The following is a 19,964-nucleotide window of genomic DNA, read 5'->3' on the forward strand; positions in this document are numbered from 1 at the left end:
ATTTTACAGCCCCTTCATTCATCTCTCACCCTTACTCAAGGATATCGTTGTCATGTTCGATATCATCATATTGCGGTGGTGACGGTGCGTGAAAAAAAACTACCAGTGATGTTTTGTCCCCATATTATTTCCTCCTGTTCTATTTATTTATTCTTTCATGCAGTTGTATGATCAATCACAACCATTTATTTAATATGGGCATGTTTGAAAATGTAAAGAGGAGGGCTGTTGAGGTATTTTCGCAAACAACCAAGATGGCTGCAGCTGATGTGGTACTTTCTGTTGAAGCAGACTAAATCGTAAATGCATCTGCCAGAGCAAATAACACGTGAGCTCTCAGATTCGTCTGGTTCCCTTTTATCTTCAAATTCTGATGGCAAAAGTGGCAACACTAGTTCACAGACATATTGATACTGCACCATCACAGCTCATCTCTGCAACCTAGTGTTGTGTTGTTCGTGAATGAGTCGTTAGAAAGAACACATTTTTTGTGTGAATAAACTGAACCGAGTCACTTTCTGAAAAGATCAGATTTTTTATATGTTTATGATAATCTATTTGGCTGAGCTCTCAACGGTTCTATCAGCTGCGAGTCGGCTCCGAGGAGCGAACGTGCAGGGGCTCATGAGAGACTGATTTAAGACATTCTTTCACAGGAGGAATGGCGTATGTTCAAGACAGCAAATACACAGCTGACTGGGGAGGGTTGCTATCATTTAGCTGTAATGACTCTGTAACAGATGTATGTGTAGGGACTTACTTTAAAAAAGGCCCTGCAGCGCACCATACAGCCGTTACAACGAGCTGATCAACATAATTATAATTCATCAAGTGGCCTGGTAATCCATAAAGGAAACACCGTTAGTTTTGGATACTTTCGAAAAATAATAAAAGTGATTATTCATTGTTTGATGCAGACCTTACATTAGCCAGCATGGCAGGGTACAGCAGCATACAAACATAAGAAAGTATAACAACTTGCCCATTATGCGCCGCAGAGATCCAGACTTCTATTTATATTTTTAACGTAGAGCAGAGGATATCAATGATTATGTGGTGCCATTCAGTGAATGAATTCGGTGAATAAAGGTACACTGAAAAGAACGATTTTTGCCCACTACTGCACCCTGTAGTCTGTTTATATTTGCCCATCGCTCATCGCTATGTCATATGTTTCGTTGTTCGGATTGGTTGTAGGTCTATCCAATCGCGTCCAGAGGCATTCTGGTCTATGACGTTGACAACGTGGAAATCAAGATCGTTCAAAGGTCAGCACTGTCAAATCCGGTCTACTATTGGTCCATGATGCAAATTCGCCTGTCAAAGTTCACCAGTTGATTTAGCCCTGAAATTTGGTTGTTTTAAAGGCTGGTGTGACTGGGCCTTATTAGATGTTGTTTTATGTAATAAAGCATGAGTATAAGTGTGCTTGAAAAGTGCATGGCTTTTTGTTTTCCCCTTTAGGTATTCTATTTTTGTTAATTGGTAACTATGCAAAGCACATTGGATCAAATCTGCTGTTTAAAGTGCTATATAAAGATGACTTGATGAGCCTAAAATGCACTACAGACACATTTGATTTGATTGTTTGACTAAAAATAATATATTTTACGAGATAAAAGTTATTTGAATAAGACACTGGAGAAGTAATTGTGTATATTTATGACATTTCACTGTAGTCACGAGTTCAAACATCAGCTTCTTTTCAGCTGCCGTTAGCAGAATAAAGCTGTGTTGTGGATCGCTCCCTTTCTTTGGAATTGTCTCAGAAAGGAAATTGAGAAACCAAAGGTTTTTGAGGAAAAGGAAAAAAACTATAAACTCCCTCTAAGCCCTCTAACTTAAGAATTTATGCCACATGTCAGTGATAAAAGGTTAATAAATGTTCCTCTTTTAACCATCAGAAGCTAGAGGATGTTGTGTGACCACACACCTACTCAGTCATACTTCATACCATTTGTGAATTATTTTTTGCAGTGGCAGGGGACTTTCATAATATCCAGCACTGTAGAAAATTACTTAGTTCTGTAACACTTTTGTTTAATGTACATTTTTATATCCAATAAGTCTGGATTAAGTTAATGTCACACTCACCCCCTCAGATTCTTGTCACTTTGAGTCTGTCTTTATGTGAGTTTGTGCTTGTACATCAGAAATGCTCCATTATTTGAAGTTCCAGAAAAATAAACACTGATAAATAGTATGTGCTAAGAGATTCATGTTGATCTCACAGCCTTGGAACGCCGATGGCAAAATAGTACTATCTTTACACAGTATCATTATTACCACACACACACACACACACAAACACACACACACACACAATGTTGTGGCATGCAGATGTAAGAGATGTAGGGCTCCCAGAGATAAGCTTTGGGCAAGAGTGAGAAAAGATAACTCAAAAAGAATTTGTCACTATGATAGATAGGTGATCTGTCATAAATGCTCCTTAGGGTACGATCGGAGTGAGGTCTGTGTGTTTGCCCCTGTGGTTATGTCTGTGGTACCAACAAAACCAAAGTAATCTGGCACATACGCCCTTCCACGAGAGAGCGAGAGAGAGAGCGAGAGAGAGAGAGAGATCACCAGTGTTGCCTGGCATTGTGTTGGCAGGCCTTTTGGCATCATCTCCTCCCTCCCTCTTCTCCTCTTTGCACCCCTGAAGTGCACGTTAATCCCTACGCTCTATCCCCATTTAAAGACAGGGACATCACGCAAACCTGCCTGTCTGCATTGCATTCTAACACATAGACACAAACCCATGCACTCAGTCACACGCACATGCTGCTTGCTCCTGCAAACACAGAGAAAGAAAGAGAGCAGCTCAGCAGGGGGTTAAGCACTGTGGCGGCAGCAGCAGCAGAAGCAGCAGGCCGAAGTACCTGTCTGGTTTTTCCGCAGCCCTAAAATGTCTTCAGTGGCAGGCATGTGACAGGCTTGGAGGTTGATTAAGGAAAAGAGGGGACTTTTGCAGATTACCATGCTGTACTATGCTGCATGGTCACACTCTCTTGGACACCATGGACTCTGGCATGTTTGTCAGATGAGGTTGTTGGTGTATGTGTGGAAGAGGAGCTTTAAATAGCATCTTGAATATGTGTGTGCACTTGAAAGCAAGAGTTCTACATTAGGCAGTGGTATATGGGCCTGTAGGGTGGACAGAAGTCTCCTTTACTTACCTGTTTATGAAGATTTTATTTGTTGTTGTGCTTTTGATGGAGATATTCTTCGCATATCTCTTTAGTATCTAAAACGTCTCTCCATTCAGTCCAAACTTTTGCAAATTTTCACAAGAAGTAACTTAAATCTCTCCCTCCTGAATGACATCCACCTCTCTACACTATGTAACTGCTCTTTAAAAATCCTAAAACACTAAATAAGTATTTTTACTCTGGCACTATAAGGAATATAAGCACTAAGAGGGCATGACCTTACTCTCCTTAATTTTTTGTAATCATTGTGATTTAAGATCTGCAGATCTACTGTTGCATTCATTGCCAGTCCCTCAGGAAGTGTGCGTCAGCTGGATGCCTCAACGGACGTGTACAGACACGATGGATATTGACCTCTAGTGGGCAAAATGTGAATCCTGCAAGTACTCAAACTCAGATTTCCAACTAGGAAGGTGGAGGTGGAGATTTAAAGATGCAAAACCAATCACAATCGTCATAGACTTGCAAGAGAAAACTCAGATTTGACAGATAGTCTAGCTAGCTGTATTTACCCTGCAGAGATCTGAGGAGCAGTCAACCATAGTCCTCATAAATCCACCTGAGTTTAAAATTCCAACATAAAGAAAGCGGAAGGAAACGGACATCGGTGAAAAGACATACATCCGGCGGAATTTCCTGCGGCACCGGAACAATCACAGAAGTGGAACGTCGAGGATAGATAAAGAGACTGACTGGGACATGGCATGCTCACATAAACGTGCTGATGTCACTGGGTTGGGATGTGGAAGTGCAGTGAGCATGATTCATGGAGAAGTAAGAACTCTGTAGAAAAAAGGAACAGCTCATTTGATGTTGCATATCTTTTTTTCTTTGAAAGTGATATTTGCTTTTAGATTTTATTTAGACCTACCTTTGATTTCTCCTCATCCCATCCCCTGTTTTCACCCTTTTTTCTTTTTCTTACTTTTTAAGTTTTTTTGTGTTCTTATTTTATCTATCTATCTTCTTCTCTACTTGTATTTACCAATGTGTGTTTCTGTTGTCCTTGAGATGTCTTAGCTTTTGAACATCAGGTTATATCACAACCTACAACCTATGTTACAACATTTATAAGAAAGGTTAGAAAGCAGGAGACAGTTAAAGTATTTTTTGTAAAAGGCCAGTTCACCCAAATTGCATAAAAACATTTTCCTAATTTTTAAGAGACTGTAAAAAAGTTTTCATTCGGATTATTTGTTTCAATTGCTTCTTTCAGCAATCGAGGTGTTTCCCAAATTGAAAGAACTGAATAAGGTAAAGCAATCCTAAACTGACTGCCATATTTCAGCTTTTTGGGACTAGAAGAGAGATTTAGGTCTACTTAGGCTATTGTTTGATAAATGTCTGCTCCATAGGCTATGTTTTGCGTAAGATCGCAGGTGGTGCTAGTATGTTTTCCCTTTACTCCTCCTTGAAAAGAGCAGAGGTGAAGTTGGCAAGACACTTTGAATTTTATACACGTTTCAGTGAGGACCACATATAATTGTCCATTCAACTCTCAATATGTTTAGGGAACATCAGAATCATCTTTATGGCTTCTTACAATCTCAGAGATGAATAACTCAAAATTTCAAATTTCAATTTCAAGTATAACAAAGAGGAAAGTGAGGAAATATGGGGTTTTGTTTTGGGATCTGCCCCTGTAGTGAGGCGAAACCTAGAGGGGCAGTGTCTTGGTCTTCCTGTGGAGGGCAGCAATAAGCTGAAGCGCCTGGAACACTTAATACATCCACGCTGGAACAAAGAAGAAGAGAGCCGGTGTATTTCCGGGTTTATGCTGACGCGTCCCTCTTCTGCCCATACTCCGACGTGTCAGTCCTCTTGTGTCCAGAGCTGAGCAGCAAACAGGCCGGTCAATCCGCAGGCATGGCTCCCAAAGGCAGCAACAAGCAGCAGTCAGAGGAAGACCTTCTCCTCCAGGACTTCAGCAGAAACCTTTCAGCGAAGTCCACCGCTCTCTTTTACGGAAATGCACTCATCGTTTCTGCCATCCCCATCTGTGAGTAACCAGAGAGACTTGAGCAGCTAGCTGATGCTAACTAGCGTAGCTAGCTAACACTGGAGGAGTAATTTAGGAAACTGATTGAATGATGTGCTTGTCAAGAATGCCCTGAATGAACGTTATTACTACATGGCTACTATTACTACACTTTCAAAGACAGAAGAGCATATCACAATATTATTAATAAGAATGGCTGTGATAACCTAAAGGTAAATCAGTGTCTAGATTACTGGGTAACGTTAATAGATTACTGTATTGCTATCTCTGATGTACTGTAGGTTTAAGTGAAGTTTAGGATTACAGTAATTAACAGTATAGTTAGCTAACGTTAGTAGTCTTTGTAATTATGATTTTTTTTTCTTTCATGAAGATCAAAATAAAAAAAAAAAATGATGAAAAAAGATGAACCGAGGTCTCGGCATATAGTTCTGTTACTAGAGAACACCTGGATTATACGATGTGTTTAACCAACATTATTCATATTTACTGACTTGATTTTCGCCAGTTGATTGACTATATCGTTCTAGGGCTGTTTTGGAGGATTTGGCACATGGACCTTGTCCAGTCTGCAGTTCTGTACGCTGTGATGACTCTGGTCAGCACCTACCTGGTGGCCTTTGCCTACAAGAACGTCAAGTTTGTTCTCAAACACAAGTAAGAAGGAGAAACACACTACTGCACTGTCCCTGAAGTTTTTCTTTCCTGTACATTAGTTGGATCAGGGGTGCACGTATATTACTGTCCCACAGCTGGTACAGATAACATTTTAATTTGATCAAGTTGATTGACATAGATCTTACATATAGCATTTATTGGAGAAAACTTTAAAACAAAGTTATAATCTAGTATGCAATATGTCAATACTTTTGGTAAACCAAGTACCATATACAACAATGGAAGGGGGGGGTTTCTTGTGTCCATAAATCACTAGTTTATTTAACTGCTGTGCGCCAAAGTACTTTTTTTTTTTTTTTTTTTTTTTTTTATACAAGCTTGACAATAATCTTTCACAGACTTTTAATGTTTGCAATGTTTCTCTCTTCATACCCCAGAGTTGCCCAGAAACGCGAGGATGCTGTTTCCAAGGAGGTAACCAGGAAGTTGTCTGAGGCAGACAACCGTAAGATGTCCCGCAAGGAGAAAGACGAGAGGTGAAACATGCATCGTATTGTAAAGCCATACCTCAAATCCAGTGTGTTGTGCTTGACGTATGCACATGTGGTTTCACAATTGCCTTTTAAAGATTGTTTTCAGTGTACTGTGTCAAAACATAAATGTGGTGCTGACGTCTGTCTTCAGAGAGCAGTCGCACAGCTGTGCATCGATTTAAAGCCCATAGCAACCATGAAGGCCACTACTAATCATCATCTTGTGAAAAAGAAACAATTTAAAAACATATGGCAGACTCGACAGTCTTCTTAAACATGGGTTACCATTTAAGAGCACCACATGTTGACTGTTTCAGAATGAAAGCCTGTTGATTCTGTGAAAGTGAAGGGTTCTCTGCAGTGCCCCTTAAAGCTAAGTTCCCAGTACATGACTTTCAAAGTCGCCAGTTCGCTTAACTATCTACCTATCTACCTACCTACTACCTATCCACACTACACAACTTGTTGTCTTGTTGTCTCCTTTGCACACTGCCTGACTAACTGACGACAGGGGCTCACACACTACTAGATCTTTCACCAGGAGGAATCCCCAAGTCTAGTCTCCGAACTACGGTTTTGTCACAAAAACAAAACGTGAGAAGTGACACGGGAGAGTACAAGAATAAAAGTTACAGTGCAGTGTAAGAAATTAACAATTTCTTAAAAAAAGAAGTCTTCAGCCTTGGTTTAAAAGAACAGAATTGCTGTGGACCTGCAGTTTTCTGGGAGTTTGTTCCAGATATGTGGTGCATGAAAACTAAGCGCTGCTTCTCCATGTTTAGTTCTGACTCTGGGGACAGAGAGCCGACCTGAGGGGTCTGGATGGTTCATAATGTAGCAGCATGGTCACAAAGTAATAGTTTCCACACATGACTACTTTTTATAGCCTGTTTTCTCTAGGTGCAACAACAACTTTGGTCTGTGTTGCAAATGCAACACATCCAGTAAAGTACCACCTCCCCCTGGTTTCCCCTCAGCCCTCGTCTTGCGCTCTCATTGGCTGTAGCTCCCCGGCAGAGTTCCCGACAGCTATAGATATTTAGCCTGCTAGATATCTGGAAAGTGTCTGCGGGGCACCAGCGAGCCTCTCGTCTCACTTTTTTTCAACAGTTCACACATCGTGCTTGATCGCGTGTACGCGAGTGCCTAGCCAATGCCGATATGAGGCTTTTGTCGGGGAGCTCCAAAAGCTGTCAGCAAGCAGAACACCAAGGCTAAAGTCCTGTAGTGGGCACGCATGTCACACTGTTGTATTTTTACATGACCATGGAAGTTTTTTTGTTTGTCTAGGATCCTGTGGAAGAAGAATGAGGTCGCCGACTACGAGGCCACCACCTTCTCCATCTTCTATAACAACACACTCTTCCTGGTGCTCGTCATCATCGCCTCATTCTTTCTGCTCAAGAACTTCAACCCCACCGTGTATCCTTTAATCACACTGTACGTCATCAGCACCAATAACATTTGGGATCGATCAAGTTTAACATACTGTTTATCAGTCATCAAATGCTCATCTTTATATATAAGCTGGACACATTTAGTTGTCATTATCACTCTGTCGATGCTTGTTTTTGCCTTAACTCCTTATTTTTCCAGCAACTACATTCTGTCCATCAGTGCCTCCTCAGGACTCATCGCTCTGCTGTCCACAGGCTCCAAGTAAAGGAGGAAGAAAAGGGGAATACAAGCTGGAGGGGTGGGATTGGGGAGGAAGTGGGTTAAAGATGGGTATACACGATTTTGTTTTTCACTTGTTAGGAATGGGGTTTAAGGGACCGAAATGTCACGTTTCAACTTCATGAAATTCATGATCAAATGTCTGGAGGGTGTTTCTCCAGGTCTATCTTCTGTTTTTTCTAACAAATAAAGCAACCAGGTATACTAGTCCTGTTTTGTGTGTCTGTCTGTCTGTCTGTGAGCCCTTTTTAATAAAATTATTTTAGAATAAGCTATAAGCAATTTTGTAATTTTAATAATATAAGAATATAAAAATAACTTATTGTTAGGAGACAAAAGCGAGACACTGTTGTTTCCGTTGTCAATGCATTTATTTAGAATCACACTTTCATACAGACTATTTACAGAGAGAACTACTGTTCAGGAGAGAAATGAGACACTGATGCTTTGCATGTCACCTTAACAAAAAGGGAACCAAACTGGATGTCGAAGTCTACCATCCACGAATATACATGTTGTAGAACACATTGCTATATCACCTGATATTTTATGAGAATTGATCTTGGTTGGCTTCATACCAGAACAGGAAATCTAGGGTTAAAGATTATGCGTAACATTGCAGGACTTTTCATGTTATCTAAATCAGAGTTGAGAATTTAGCCAGAGGTTAATTGTTTCTAGCTTTGTTCCGTTTTGGCCTTCATCCCCATTGCCAAGAGTGTAAACTTGTTGAAGAACAAGTCACTATTCTCTCAGACACTGACAGATTTAGGCCAGTTCCCCTACAAATATCACTATCAATGCATTACTTTACATTTCAATGGTACCCACAGGAATATTGTATTACTTGCTAGCTGTTAAAGACTTGGTGCCCTTTTCTTAAGACAAACTGATGGTTGAAGGAGAAGATAAAAACACTTACCTCTCTGTGACTTAACTGTTCCAGTAAGATTATTTTGGGGAAACAGCCTAAATAAAGGCCAAGATGGAACAAAGCCATTGCCATACACTGTAACAATCTGTAGTGTAGGACTAAGTAGACAAGGATGACAATTCCTGGAATAGTTTACTTCATTTTGAGTCAATTTTACAAACGTTACCTCTACACAAATGTATATGTACACTACTGCTTTGTTTTTAAAGGCTTTTGTCCAAATGAGGTTATATTTAATACATACTGTAAATTAGGCAATCTAATAATGTAATAATCTGCATACATATTGTTCTATTCTCACTTTGTTTGTAGGACAGCATCCAAACACCATTTAACACCTCGTAATGAAAGACATCTCAGATTTATTTTCTTCTGTAGTGGCACTCAAGTCAAGGCACTCTGTCGGGTAGAGAAGTCTCCACACACACCGGCAGGCCGCGATCCAACATGGTCACTGACTGGAACTGAGAGGCAGCTTGTTGACTTGCAACCAAACTAAACGTATGTGTTAGTACACATATTGCCACCAAGAGTTAGAGTAAAGGGAATTACACTGATCTGACCTTAAAGGAGACTTAAATAGTTTTTCTGGATGTTTTTTGTTGTTAGCAAACTGCTTGTCATTTGCATTACAATGATGACTAAGAGGAGGTCAGGTCTTCTTTGTATGTAACACCAAGTCAATGCAAATAGCCAAAGGGAAGTCTAATTTTTATCCCAAAGGCCAGAGAATTAAAATGTCAGCCAAACACTGCTTATTTATGCATCATTCTTATGTGTGTACCAGCATTTCTGGCTAAAGTCTACATGGGCAGAACTTTCCTTTGATTAAAATCTGGAGGGTGTTTGTGCTACAAGTCAACAAATGTACACCGAGGACAGTGACTTAACTGGAATCTGGCCCACATTTCTGCTGATAAAGTGATGGCTTGTTTTCCAGATGAAAAAGAATCAGAAAAACAACGCATGAAGGCGACATGAACTGTGAGAGCTCAGCTACCTGGTCAGAGATAATGATTCAGGGTCAATGCTTAAGTTTGAACAGAAGCTCATTACTTACAGAAGTTCCTTCTTTAAATAATGCCATTATCAATACAGACTTCATAATCTGACTTCACGATGCAAAAACAAAGAAAATTGACCATTACTCTTCATAAATACTTATATGAAATATCCTTCAGGAGCCAGCAATGTATTCTGTGACAGTGTAAAGTCGGCCTGGAGGAGGATGGGATGAAAAGTGACTCAAACACTGCAACTAATGCAGTGATTCTATAGAGGAGCAACAAAATAACTCTATTTACATACAACACCTCTATTTACTTATTTATATATTAGCCATACAGTACTGTAAAATCTTCATATGCATGAGAGGCTTCTTCATGGTTTTGCTTATGTTACAAGGTATGCCTTAACATTTTATGTACATGTAACTTTCCCATAGTTCTCAAAACAATATCTCAAAATGTCAAAATAAATGTCTGTCTATTAACTACTCTAGAATAAATACTGTAATCTTTGCCACATCCCTTGCCTATATGCTTCTTTGTGCCATTAACGAGCAATTTTTGACCAGCTAGGAGGCATCCTTTTATTACATAGATATATTATATGCTTAAGTCCTTTTCTGCAAGGTTCATTGAGGCAATCAGCAATGCAGGTTCAGTTCACAGACAGAAATGGAGTCAAATGTCTCCATAATAAATGCAAACTGAGAGAAAAGTAGTCCACTTCTTTTGCAAAGCGTTATTTCTCTCTTCTATTATCTACTGAAGCAGAGTAGCAGTTCTTGAAAAAGACCACACAGGGGCGACATGCTTCACTCTCTCCCTGAAAGCCCCAATTCCAATGACACTGATGTTCCAGGATCCTTCGCTTCACAGGCAGTCACGGACAGTAGACAAGCTTGCAGTATTTTTGATCCAACTCCTTTCTGTTGATTCATTATGTGCTTTATAGAAAAGTAAAGAGAGGCACACTATAGCTGGAGAAACATGCACCTGCACTCAGGATTTGCAGCCTATAATATCTACTGAATACTATTCTGTCCTAAACTAAATACAGGTTTGAGTACAAATGGTAGGTAGTTTGAAACTAATTTGAGCTAACAGGGAATGGTTCATTGAGGCCTCATTCATAAAGCTTTTTTTAAGAAGTATGAGCATTGTCATTGCTAAACCTCACATTTCATGGGAAAGACATTTTATCCCACGACTTGAGCGTGTACCTCTGACACGAGGTGAGAGTATTGAGCTCTTATGGTAATTTTGTTTGCAGCGCTGCATAGCAATTGAATGAAAGCATTGACTAAATGACTGGGGATGTTCATGCAACTAAAGCTTTTTTATGTTTACTTTCGTAAGGAACATAACATGTTTAAGTCTAAGGTGTTTGTGTTGATGTATTCAGCTTGTGGTACAGCATTTCTCATGAATAAAATATGTGCTCAGTATGAATTTTGTTCTCAAATTAAATTCCTTGTGGGTGGAAGTCTGGACATTTGAGAGGAAGGCTTGAGACCTGAGGGTCTGAGTCATCGGGAGGATGTGGGTTGGAAAAGTGAATAAGTGACATAACCGTTTCACTCAACAACTACTATCAAGGTGCCATTGAGCAAGGCACTTTAAAGTAATTAAATACTCCTGCTGTGCTTTTACTACAGTACTGCTCAACTCCCAACTGTAAATGTTTATATATTTCTTAATGTTGAACCGAGATGTAGTGCTCTAGAAGGGCATGGGCAAGACTAAGCTCTGCATAGTTATAGTTGAATGGAGTGGCACTGAAAGGGTTAACACCTTGGTTTTGGGGGGGGGGGGGGGGAAATTGACTAAGTTGCGTTTGAGGCTGCAAAAAGCTGAGTTTGTTAAGCGTCTCTTGGCTGAGCTGGACCGGACCTGAGATGAACCGGGTAGAGCTGATGTGAGCAGGACAATGCTGGGCTTAACAAGGCTGTCTGTTCCAGGCTGAAGTGGGCTGGAGCTGGAGCTGAGTGGGGCCCCCAAGGAGAGAACCATGGACTTAAACATTGAACGGTGGGTCCATGGTAGCAGTATGGTTAAATAGGTAGGTGAGTAGGTAGGCTGACCTCTCAGGAGTCCACCAGCCTGGTCTAAGAGCGGTAGTCCTTCTTACTGTACGGTCTGTTGCCCAGGATGTGGTCGATTTCAGACACCACATGAGACGTCATCTTAGGAAGGACCTGGGCAAAAGAGAGAGCTAAAAGGAATATGCCTGGCAGGAAGGAAGTGGGAAATACAGTGAAGCAAAAGGGAAGAAAAAACTAAAGAGACTTGGATGTATAAAGAGATTCAGATAAGGGAAGGCTTTTTGATCAATAAATCGATCGAGCTGGAGAATAGTGGTAGATACTGTACTATGCAGGCAGTAGACCTTAACACAGGTAAAAACAGCCGTGTGCGTGTTTCTGCATGTACCCACCTGTATGGCCCCAAGGTTCTCAGTGAGCTGTTCAGGGTTGGATGTTCCCAGAAGAACTGAGCTCACTCCTTCATTTCTTAGACACCACGCTGGAGAGAAAGAGAGGTTGCTATTCACATAACGGCCACTTGATGGCGCACTGCTGCTTATTATTCTCTTATAACAGACCACAAATAAAAAAAACTAAGCTTTTAGTCTTGTCCTCTATTTGCTCTTCCTGGATGCATATACCATTTTATCACAAAGTAAAAATCAAAGGTTTTTGTTTTAGTCCGTTTACTACCAATCGTAAATATTACATTACTGCCGGCCATTTTTCCAAAGTGCACCACAGATTTTTACATGTTTGAATGGATTTACTAGCTCAGACACTCTATTGGTGCAGAATAATTTAGCTGAACGCACCAACAGATTTAAAAAGTCTGCATGTCTGTCAGTGACGGACTGGGATCAAAAAACGGCCCTGGCATTTGCAACACACCGGCCCTATTTTTGTCAATAACCTAGCTTGGAAATTAGTAACTGCCTTCCGAGTGAATCTTTCCACGCACCTGGCCACAGTACAATCTAGAAATATTTGTGGCTATATGCATAAAATAACTTATCAAAATTAACCATAGGGGGGTGACCCTTCTGGCATTTGCCCAAATTCCATATGGCCAGTCCGTCACTGGTGTCGGTGGAGGAAAAATCCAACCCAAAAAACAAATAAGCAAACCCAGACATTGTGTAAAGGATGATGCGAGTTTGGTCTGGCCTCGCATTAAAAAGGTTCCTGTCTGACAGCCCTGAGCCATTCTGTTTCCGAAGCCATGCTTTCACAGTATTTGCTACAAGAAGGTGAAGTCTTACCCACAGCCAGTTGAGGCAGAGTGCAGACCAGCTTCTCTGCAATGTGGTTGAGCTCTTTCAGCTTGGCCTGTTGTTTCCTTCCATCCTCACTTACTATTTTCTCCTTCAACCACTGATACGACTGGTGGGAGAGAAGAGAGGATAGAGATTGAATAAGCGAGTGAGATAGGGAAAGAGAGGTTATGAGAAAGATAGATTAGACAAAGAAACTAAAAGTAGAGAAATTTCAAATAGGGCAAGGTATGAATGGAGGTACAGTGTATATAAGAGAGAGAAAAAGAACAAGTTAAATAATAAATGAAAGAAAAGTCAAAAGGTTGAGGCTGTGAGAACTGATGAACTATGAGCTCTCAATATAAAATGATCGATTGCACGAATAGTGAATTAGCTAAGGGGCTAAAGACATGACATCGTTTAATAATATTAATCAATAAAGACAGCTTGTATTGATCTGTTTTTTATACACGTACACTACCAGAGCCACAGGGATACAAGCTGGGATGGATAACATGACCAAAATGTGAAACTATTTCTTTAAGCATTACAGTATGGTTTAATAAAGGTGAAACAGTTCATACCTCAACTACAGGGTAAAGTTGATCTTTTTTATTTGTTACAACTGTAAAATGCAGTAAAGAAGAATGCCACAAAATGACAAAATAATCAAAACATGATTCAAAATCATATCCAGTGTAACTTTACTAAATGTTCTAATGTTGTCTAATGTTGTGTTGGACAATTGTTTTCCACAGGAATTCTGGTCCATGTGTTTGTTACAGTTGGCTGCTGGATATTTTCCATTTTAATTCCACAGTTCATGCTTTGGCATGGACCATCAGACCAGTTGTTTTTACCGCCACTGTCCTCCTTTGCCCCACTGCACCTGCTGCTTACTGTCACAGCCAACTTGCGTCATGGTGCAATGGGTTCATTCTTTAATGGGTCTTCTTGCATCAGCGATGAGCAAGACTGTTAATTGACTACTGTGTGTTGCGTGAAGTTTTCTCTCTCTAGACTGTTTACTTTGAAGGAGTTTTAGATGCCTGAAGGAGGTGGAAACATCAAGTATCTGACAGGAAAAAACATTTTGAAAAAACTAACATCATTTTTTTTTCTTGTTTATTGTCATTTCTTTCTATAACTGAATCACCAAAACTCTTTTCTTAAAACAAGTGGAAAAATCAGAGGTTCTGTGAGAATTGTTTGAAGATATACTGTGTCTGTATCTTGAGCCAAGAAAAAAGAAGCAGGCTTGATTTTAGAATAGAGACAAATTATTCTCACTGCACTTGCAGATATTTTCACTTGTTTTAAGAACAAAATAATTTAAAGACTCAAGTCACAAGCAAAAATGAATTGGTAAAGGTGAAGGTAAAGGAGATTTCTGCAGTGATCTTGTGCCCAATATATCAATATATCTTGGGGACCACGGTCATGAACCACTAGGACAGACAAAGCTGTCTAATGTGGTACTATCTTAGGTAGCACTGATTATCTGTGAAGTCTTGGTAAATTAAAACTTAATAGGACAGTTACCAAGGATTCCTAATGAAACTGGTCACAGGTCTCATTATTTAGTAGCCCTCCCTGACATTGACACTAATTGAAGTAGTTTTGAAGTAAAACTTGTTAAAGATCAAAGCTTTCACTTTGATTCACATGGTCAATTTATTTTGTGAACAGAGCAGAAAACCTTTATGTGTTATACAGTCAGAATATGAAAAATAATCATGATGAAGCTTGCATACCTTCATGGAAGCCCTGGAAGATTCAGGAATGCCATTTTCATACTTTCCTGTGATGATGCCGCATGCCAGCGGTGACCACGTCATCGCCCCGACTCCTGTCACCATGGAGACCATAGAGAGTTAAAGAGGAGGAAGGAAGAGGTGTGGGATAAATGTGAGAACTGTGCCAGGAAAGTGAAAATGTATGAGAAGATTAAAAAAAAAAGAATAACTGCAACAGGGAATGAGCAAAAGAGAATGGAGTTTATTTATCTGTTTAATACCTTCATTTTACTCATCTAAGATAAACAGAGCAAGCATGTTCTGACCATAGGACGTTTTTGCTAACTTGTCTTGGCACCAGACATTTCATCAATTGGCATTGATTACCACACACAAGGAATACTTGCCTATTTTGTGGTAAAGTTCAGGCAGTTGCACTTCTACTTTCTCCCTCTGGAAAAGATGATACTCTGCCTGCTCACACACTGGAGGGATCAGATTAAACTGTCTCGCCACCGAATATGCCTCCTAGAGATTAAAAAAAGGGCGAGAATGAATGGTTGTTATGATGTTGGATCTCACTGCAGCATCATCCTTTTATGTAGCGTTTAATGTAATGCTGCATGAACACACTTGTTTTCTTTTTGGTGAGAATAAAAAAAGAATAAAAGGTATGATATTAGGCAAGAGCAGAAGTTAGGAGCCATAGATAGGCATAGGTTAAACTCAGGAAAGAGATGGGAGGGTGTCAATCAGCTTGTGGGAGCGTGCCACAAATTCAAATGCAGGGCTCACAGTAAGTCATCCAATCAATATTCCATATCATAACTCTCCGAGGCATCATATTCAAATTTCCTTCTATACCGTTTTATCTGGATTTCCATGTGTCCTTCAAGAACACATGCCAGAGGAAACACACATAAATATGTTGGGCTTGTTGCTTCTTCAAACTCCCCACACTTTTATTTTGTAGGTCTCCTGCTGTGAAACACGTCAGGATCAGAGAGCAGTAAAAGAGGAGGGAATCTATTCAGCATAACACAAGGACAATGCCAGTGCAATCACTCCACTTACAAATTACATGTTGCCTTTCTGTGCTGCCACCCACGAAATGCGCCTTGAGCCTGTGTGTGCATGTACAGCGTGTGTATATGTGTGTGTACTGTACTGCTGCCTTGAGAAGACACGTTTACCCCCCCCCCTTCATTATTGATGCTATCTAAATTACACGGCTTTCATCTGGGCTTGTGTTCTACAAAGATATCTGCTCCATTTCACCATGATTACAGAGAGAGGATGTCAACACATTGCACTGCTCAGAAGGGGAGCGAGAGGGGAGAATGGATGTTAGTCCTTGAATGTCACTTTAGGCATGTGTTTATTTCATAACCCTCTGCTGTGGCTTCATACCCCCCCTATATATTCATGTAGCAAGAGGTGAAACGGGAAGTAGATTGTTTCTGACAGGAAGTGGAGACAGACGGAGGAAACCACAGGGCCTAGAAAAACCTGTACACTGCTTAAAGCTCTGTGCCGCTTACCATGATCTCCATGGCCGTCCACCGAGACGTCCCCCAGTACATTGCCATGCCTTGGTTGATGACATAGGTCATGGCCCGAACAATCTCTGCAGAGATATACACATGCCCACATTGCATCAGTCAGTTGGATCAACAGGGAACAATTTATTGATTGATTCCACCCTGTCCATTGCAGACAGTTACATGCTCCTCTCACCACATTCAGTCCTGCACTCTAAAACAAACACGTTCAAAATTCATTCAAACAAAATGTTCCTGAGACTCCAAGGAGTCACAAAGTGAAAACCTTGTGTTCAAAGACAAAAATATTTCTCAGCATGTTTTTTACTCTTCTCTTGAAGCAGTTAACAGGATTCAGTAAATAAAAAAGCCATAATTCACTCAGTAGTGTTCATTTTAAAATGTTAATTATTGATTAATGAGTGAGAAAGGCCGTAGGACAGACTTATGTGTGGTCAGAAATTACAATCAATTTGTCAATTGTGCATCTAAAAAACGTCACAAGGGGACATCACTCTTACTCAGGAGATGGAATTAAAACCATGCAACCAAATCCCACGGTCCTTTATGTTGCCCACCTCTGGGCAAGTCACTTCAAGCTTGTGCCTGATGTTCTTTATCCTCATCTTTCGTGTAAAAAAAGACACTTTCTCAATCACTTTCCCTTTCAGTGTTTTCTGCTTTCTATATGTGGATTACATTCTCAAGTGTCTTAGATCACCTCATGGATATAAATAAAGAAACCATGGTCGAATCGAAAGTAGCCCAGCCTCATGAAGAGACAATGCCAGAGAGAGAGAGAGAAAAAGAGAGAGAGAGAAAGATGGATGAAACCCAAAAAAACAAAGTCCAACAAAAATAAAAATTATTGAAATGAAGCAGAAACAATGACACAGCAGGCACTTATGAGTTTGCTGCCGACGCACTCAAAAACAGAGCTCACAAAACGTCTTCATTTTGCTCCAGTTTTGTGATGCACTGATAAGGTTTAAAAACAAAACAAAAATCATCAGATGCCACCCGCTTCTTCAAGTCTCTCTTACCTGCTGATGGCTCATCAACCGTCCCTAACAACCCTGGGGACAAACTAACAAGCTCACATACTAAAGCCCCACTGATCATACTCAAGCCGCTGCATTTTTTTTCTTTCTTTCTTTTTTTTTGGGCATTTTAGGCCTTTATTTATAGGACAGCTGAAGACATGAACGAGGGGAGAGAGAGGGGGGATGACAGCAGCAAAGGGCCACAGGTCGTAGTCGAACCCGCAGCCGCTACGTCGAGGAGTAAACCTCTGTATATGGGCACACACTCTACCAGGTGAGCTACCCAGGTGCCCAAGCCGCGGCATTTTTAATGACGCAATTAGCTCCAACACCGCTGACAAAGCGAGCCAACAGCAGTCAGTGCCAAACAAAACTGAGATTAGGACTGTCATTAAGGTTATTCATCATCGCCCTGCATTCACTCCAATTATACTGCAGTCCTTGACTGTGGCAGGACTCTTGTATTTCACGGGTAAAACGACGATGTATAATCAAGAAGACCTGACTTTTCGTATTCCCTTCAATTTGATAAATGATTATTTACAACCTACAAACACAGATGCCTTATTAAATATCATCCTGCCCAGGGAAACAGTATTAAGCAAAGTAAACAATTCTGTCTCTTTCCAATCGTGTTACTCCTGCCTTCTTCTCCATCCCCCTCCCTGCCTGTCTGCCATCCAGCTCCAGCAAGATGCTGTGATTGTTCACACTGCGATCACATTTAAATGCTTCTTGCCTCAATATTTTGGCCAATATAAAAGAGAGAAGAAGATGGAGTGCAAAACAAGTTTGGGGAAGGAAGAGCAATAAGATGTGAGACAGTTGAAGGAATTAAATAGGAAATGAACAGTGAGTGCAGATGGTGGGGAAAAGTAGGCTGAGTTTGCAGGACAGAAGAAATCTATAAAGAAGCAAGAAAAAAGTATAAAATCAAGGTGTGTGTCATATCTTACACTGCAACACTAAATTATGAAAACAGAGCTTCCACATTTTAGTTTTGTTAGACCTAAATAATACCTGGCAATATTGCTTAAGTTTAATGAACTCTGCTTTCACACTAGCAATCATATACAAACTGTCATATCAAAGTTAAAACATAAATCCTTATTCCCAATTTAGATAAATTAAGGTTTTCTAGAAAGTCATGTTGAGCTTAACTGCATATATTTTAAAAGCCCCACTGAAGGACATAAGGAGTTCTTAGAAAAACAAGTGCAAACGCAAATAACTAATTAACATGCACCTTACTAATTTATTAGTTGTGAGCACTAATTAAGTATTGAGTGAAAACCCACAATTAATGGGCTTTACCTGTAGAATCCAATAGTACACGATTCATTTATGATGTCTAATGAGGAACCAATACACTACTAATATGCAGGTCAATAAGCAACTTCTTGATAATTAATCATATAGGAGCCTGCCCATCTTTACTGAAGATCACTTAGACATCTAGTTCATTAGAACAGGGACACAAAACAGCGTTAACACCACCAGGTAATCTGTCTTTCATCCTCAACACACTGGGGATGAAACATTCAAACATTGCAAGTGCAAGTGCAAGGGCACATCTGCCCTTTAGCCAGTGAATACCATATCAACAATCGCTGTCACCAGTCCCCTAACAAAAACCACATCAACCCTGAAAGTTGAAATGCTGTTTTATAAATTTTCTCATTTTATTACTGGTGATATTGGCAACACATGCGCACACACTAGAAATCTACAGTATTTAAACGGTCTATTTGGATATAAAAAAAATTCAAACAAGCGTAACTCTCTTAAACTGAGCAAACTTTGGAGACATCACGACTCAAGTCACTCAAAACTTAATCAAAAACTGTAAAAGTATTCTGCTGCAAAACAGCAAGGGTAATATCCCAAATCATAAGCGCCAAAACAAATAACATCAACTCAGACACTTTGACCTCAGGACAAATGATAGAGAAGCAAACTCTAAACAACTCTAGTAAAACACTGACAAGCATCACTTCACATCATATCGACATCATTAATGACACTTGATGTGATTGGTTTCTTAGGTATGAAGTTGAATGTTGATTGGCTGACTTACCCTCCATGGGAGTATTGCTGTCAGGGCGGTTGGCAAAAACTACATCTACATATTCCAACTGCATTCTTTGTAGAGAGCCTTTTAGACCTGAGAGACACAGAGGGATGCAAAGGTTGAGATAGTGGAGGTTGATTGAATTGACACAATGAAGCACTGTGTAGTGGAAAAAAAGAACATGCATTTAGGGTTTGTTGAAAGTGAAAAACTAAAAGTCTAAAGTTGTTGTTTTGTTCATCTTGTGTGTTATGTGTGTCGTGTGTGTGTGCGTGTGTGTGTGTGTGTGTGTGTGTGCGTGCGTGCGTGCGTG

At 40.2% G+C, this 19,964-nt stretch overlaps 2 protein-coding genes across 5 annotated transcripts in view; one reads left to right on the forward strand and one right to left on the reverse strand.

The window, feature by feature from the left end:
* Positions 1-4,954: 4,954 nt before the first annotated feature.
* Positions 4,955-8,249, forward strand: ssr3 (signal sequence receptor, gamma). The gene is made up of 5 exons (XM_031290807.2): positions 4,955-5,211; positions 5,742-5,868; positions 6,267-6,365; positions 7,653-7,784; positions 7,959-8,249. The coding sequence occupies exons 1-5, from the start codon at positions 5,079-5,081 to the stop codon at positions 8,023-8,025; spliced, it is 558 nt and encodes a 185-aa protein (XP_031146667.1). The 5' UTR covers positions 4,955-5,078; the 3' UTR covers positions 8,026-8,249.
* A 142-nt stretch (positions 8,250-8,391) lies between these two features.
* kcnab1a (potassium voltage-gated channel, shaker-related subfamily, beta member 1 a) overlaps positions 8,392-19,964 on the reverse strand; it is a 126,789-nt gene continuing 115,216 nt past the window's right edge. For all 4 annotated transcript variants that reach the window (XM_031290803.2, XM_031290804.2, XM_031290806.2 and 1 more), the window contains exons 8-14: positions 19,658-19,744; positions 16,538-16,623; positions 15,404-15,524; positions 15,015-15,109; positions 13,267-13,387; positions 12,415-12,503; positions 8,392-12,175 (exon numbers count right to left, since the gene is read on the reverse strand). In XM_031290803.2, the coding sequence (XP_031146663.1) occupies positions 12,086-12,175; positions 12,415-12,503; positions 13,267-13,387; positions 15,015-15,109; positions 15,404-15,524; positions 16,538-16,623; positions 19,658-19,744 (689 nt within the window). In that variant the 3' untranslated portion in view covers positions 8,392-12,085. The remainder of the gene's footprint in view (positions 12,176-12,414; positions 12,504-13,266; positions 13,388-15,014; positions 15,110-15,403; positions 15,525-16,537; positions 16,624-19,657; positions 19,745-19,964) is intronic.

The sequence above is a fragment of the Sander lucioperca genome, chromosome 8, assembly GCF_008315115.2.
Source record: "Sander lucioperca isolate FBNREF2018 chromosome 8, SLUC_FBN_1.2, whole genome shotgun sequence".
NCBI classification, from domain to species: Eukaryota; Metazoa; Chordata; class Actinopteri; order Perciformes; family Percidae; genus Sander; species Sander lucioperca.

Excerpts from the sequence above, each read along its gene's own strand:
- ssr3 (XM_031290807.2), top strand. The coding sequence starts at position 5,079 with ATGGCTCCCAAAGGCAGCAACAAGCAGCAGTCAGAGGAAGACCTTCTC. Across the intron at positions 5,869-6,266 it reads AAGTTTGTTCTCAAACACAA|AGTTGCCCAGAAACGCGAGG; the intron begins GTAAGAAGGAGA and ends TTCATACCCCAG. Across the intron at positions 6,366-7,652 it reads CGCAAGGAGAAAGACGAGAG|GATCCTGTGGAAGAAGAATG; the intron begins GTGAAACATGCA and ends TTGTTTGTCTAG.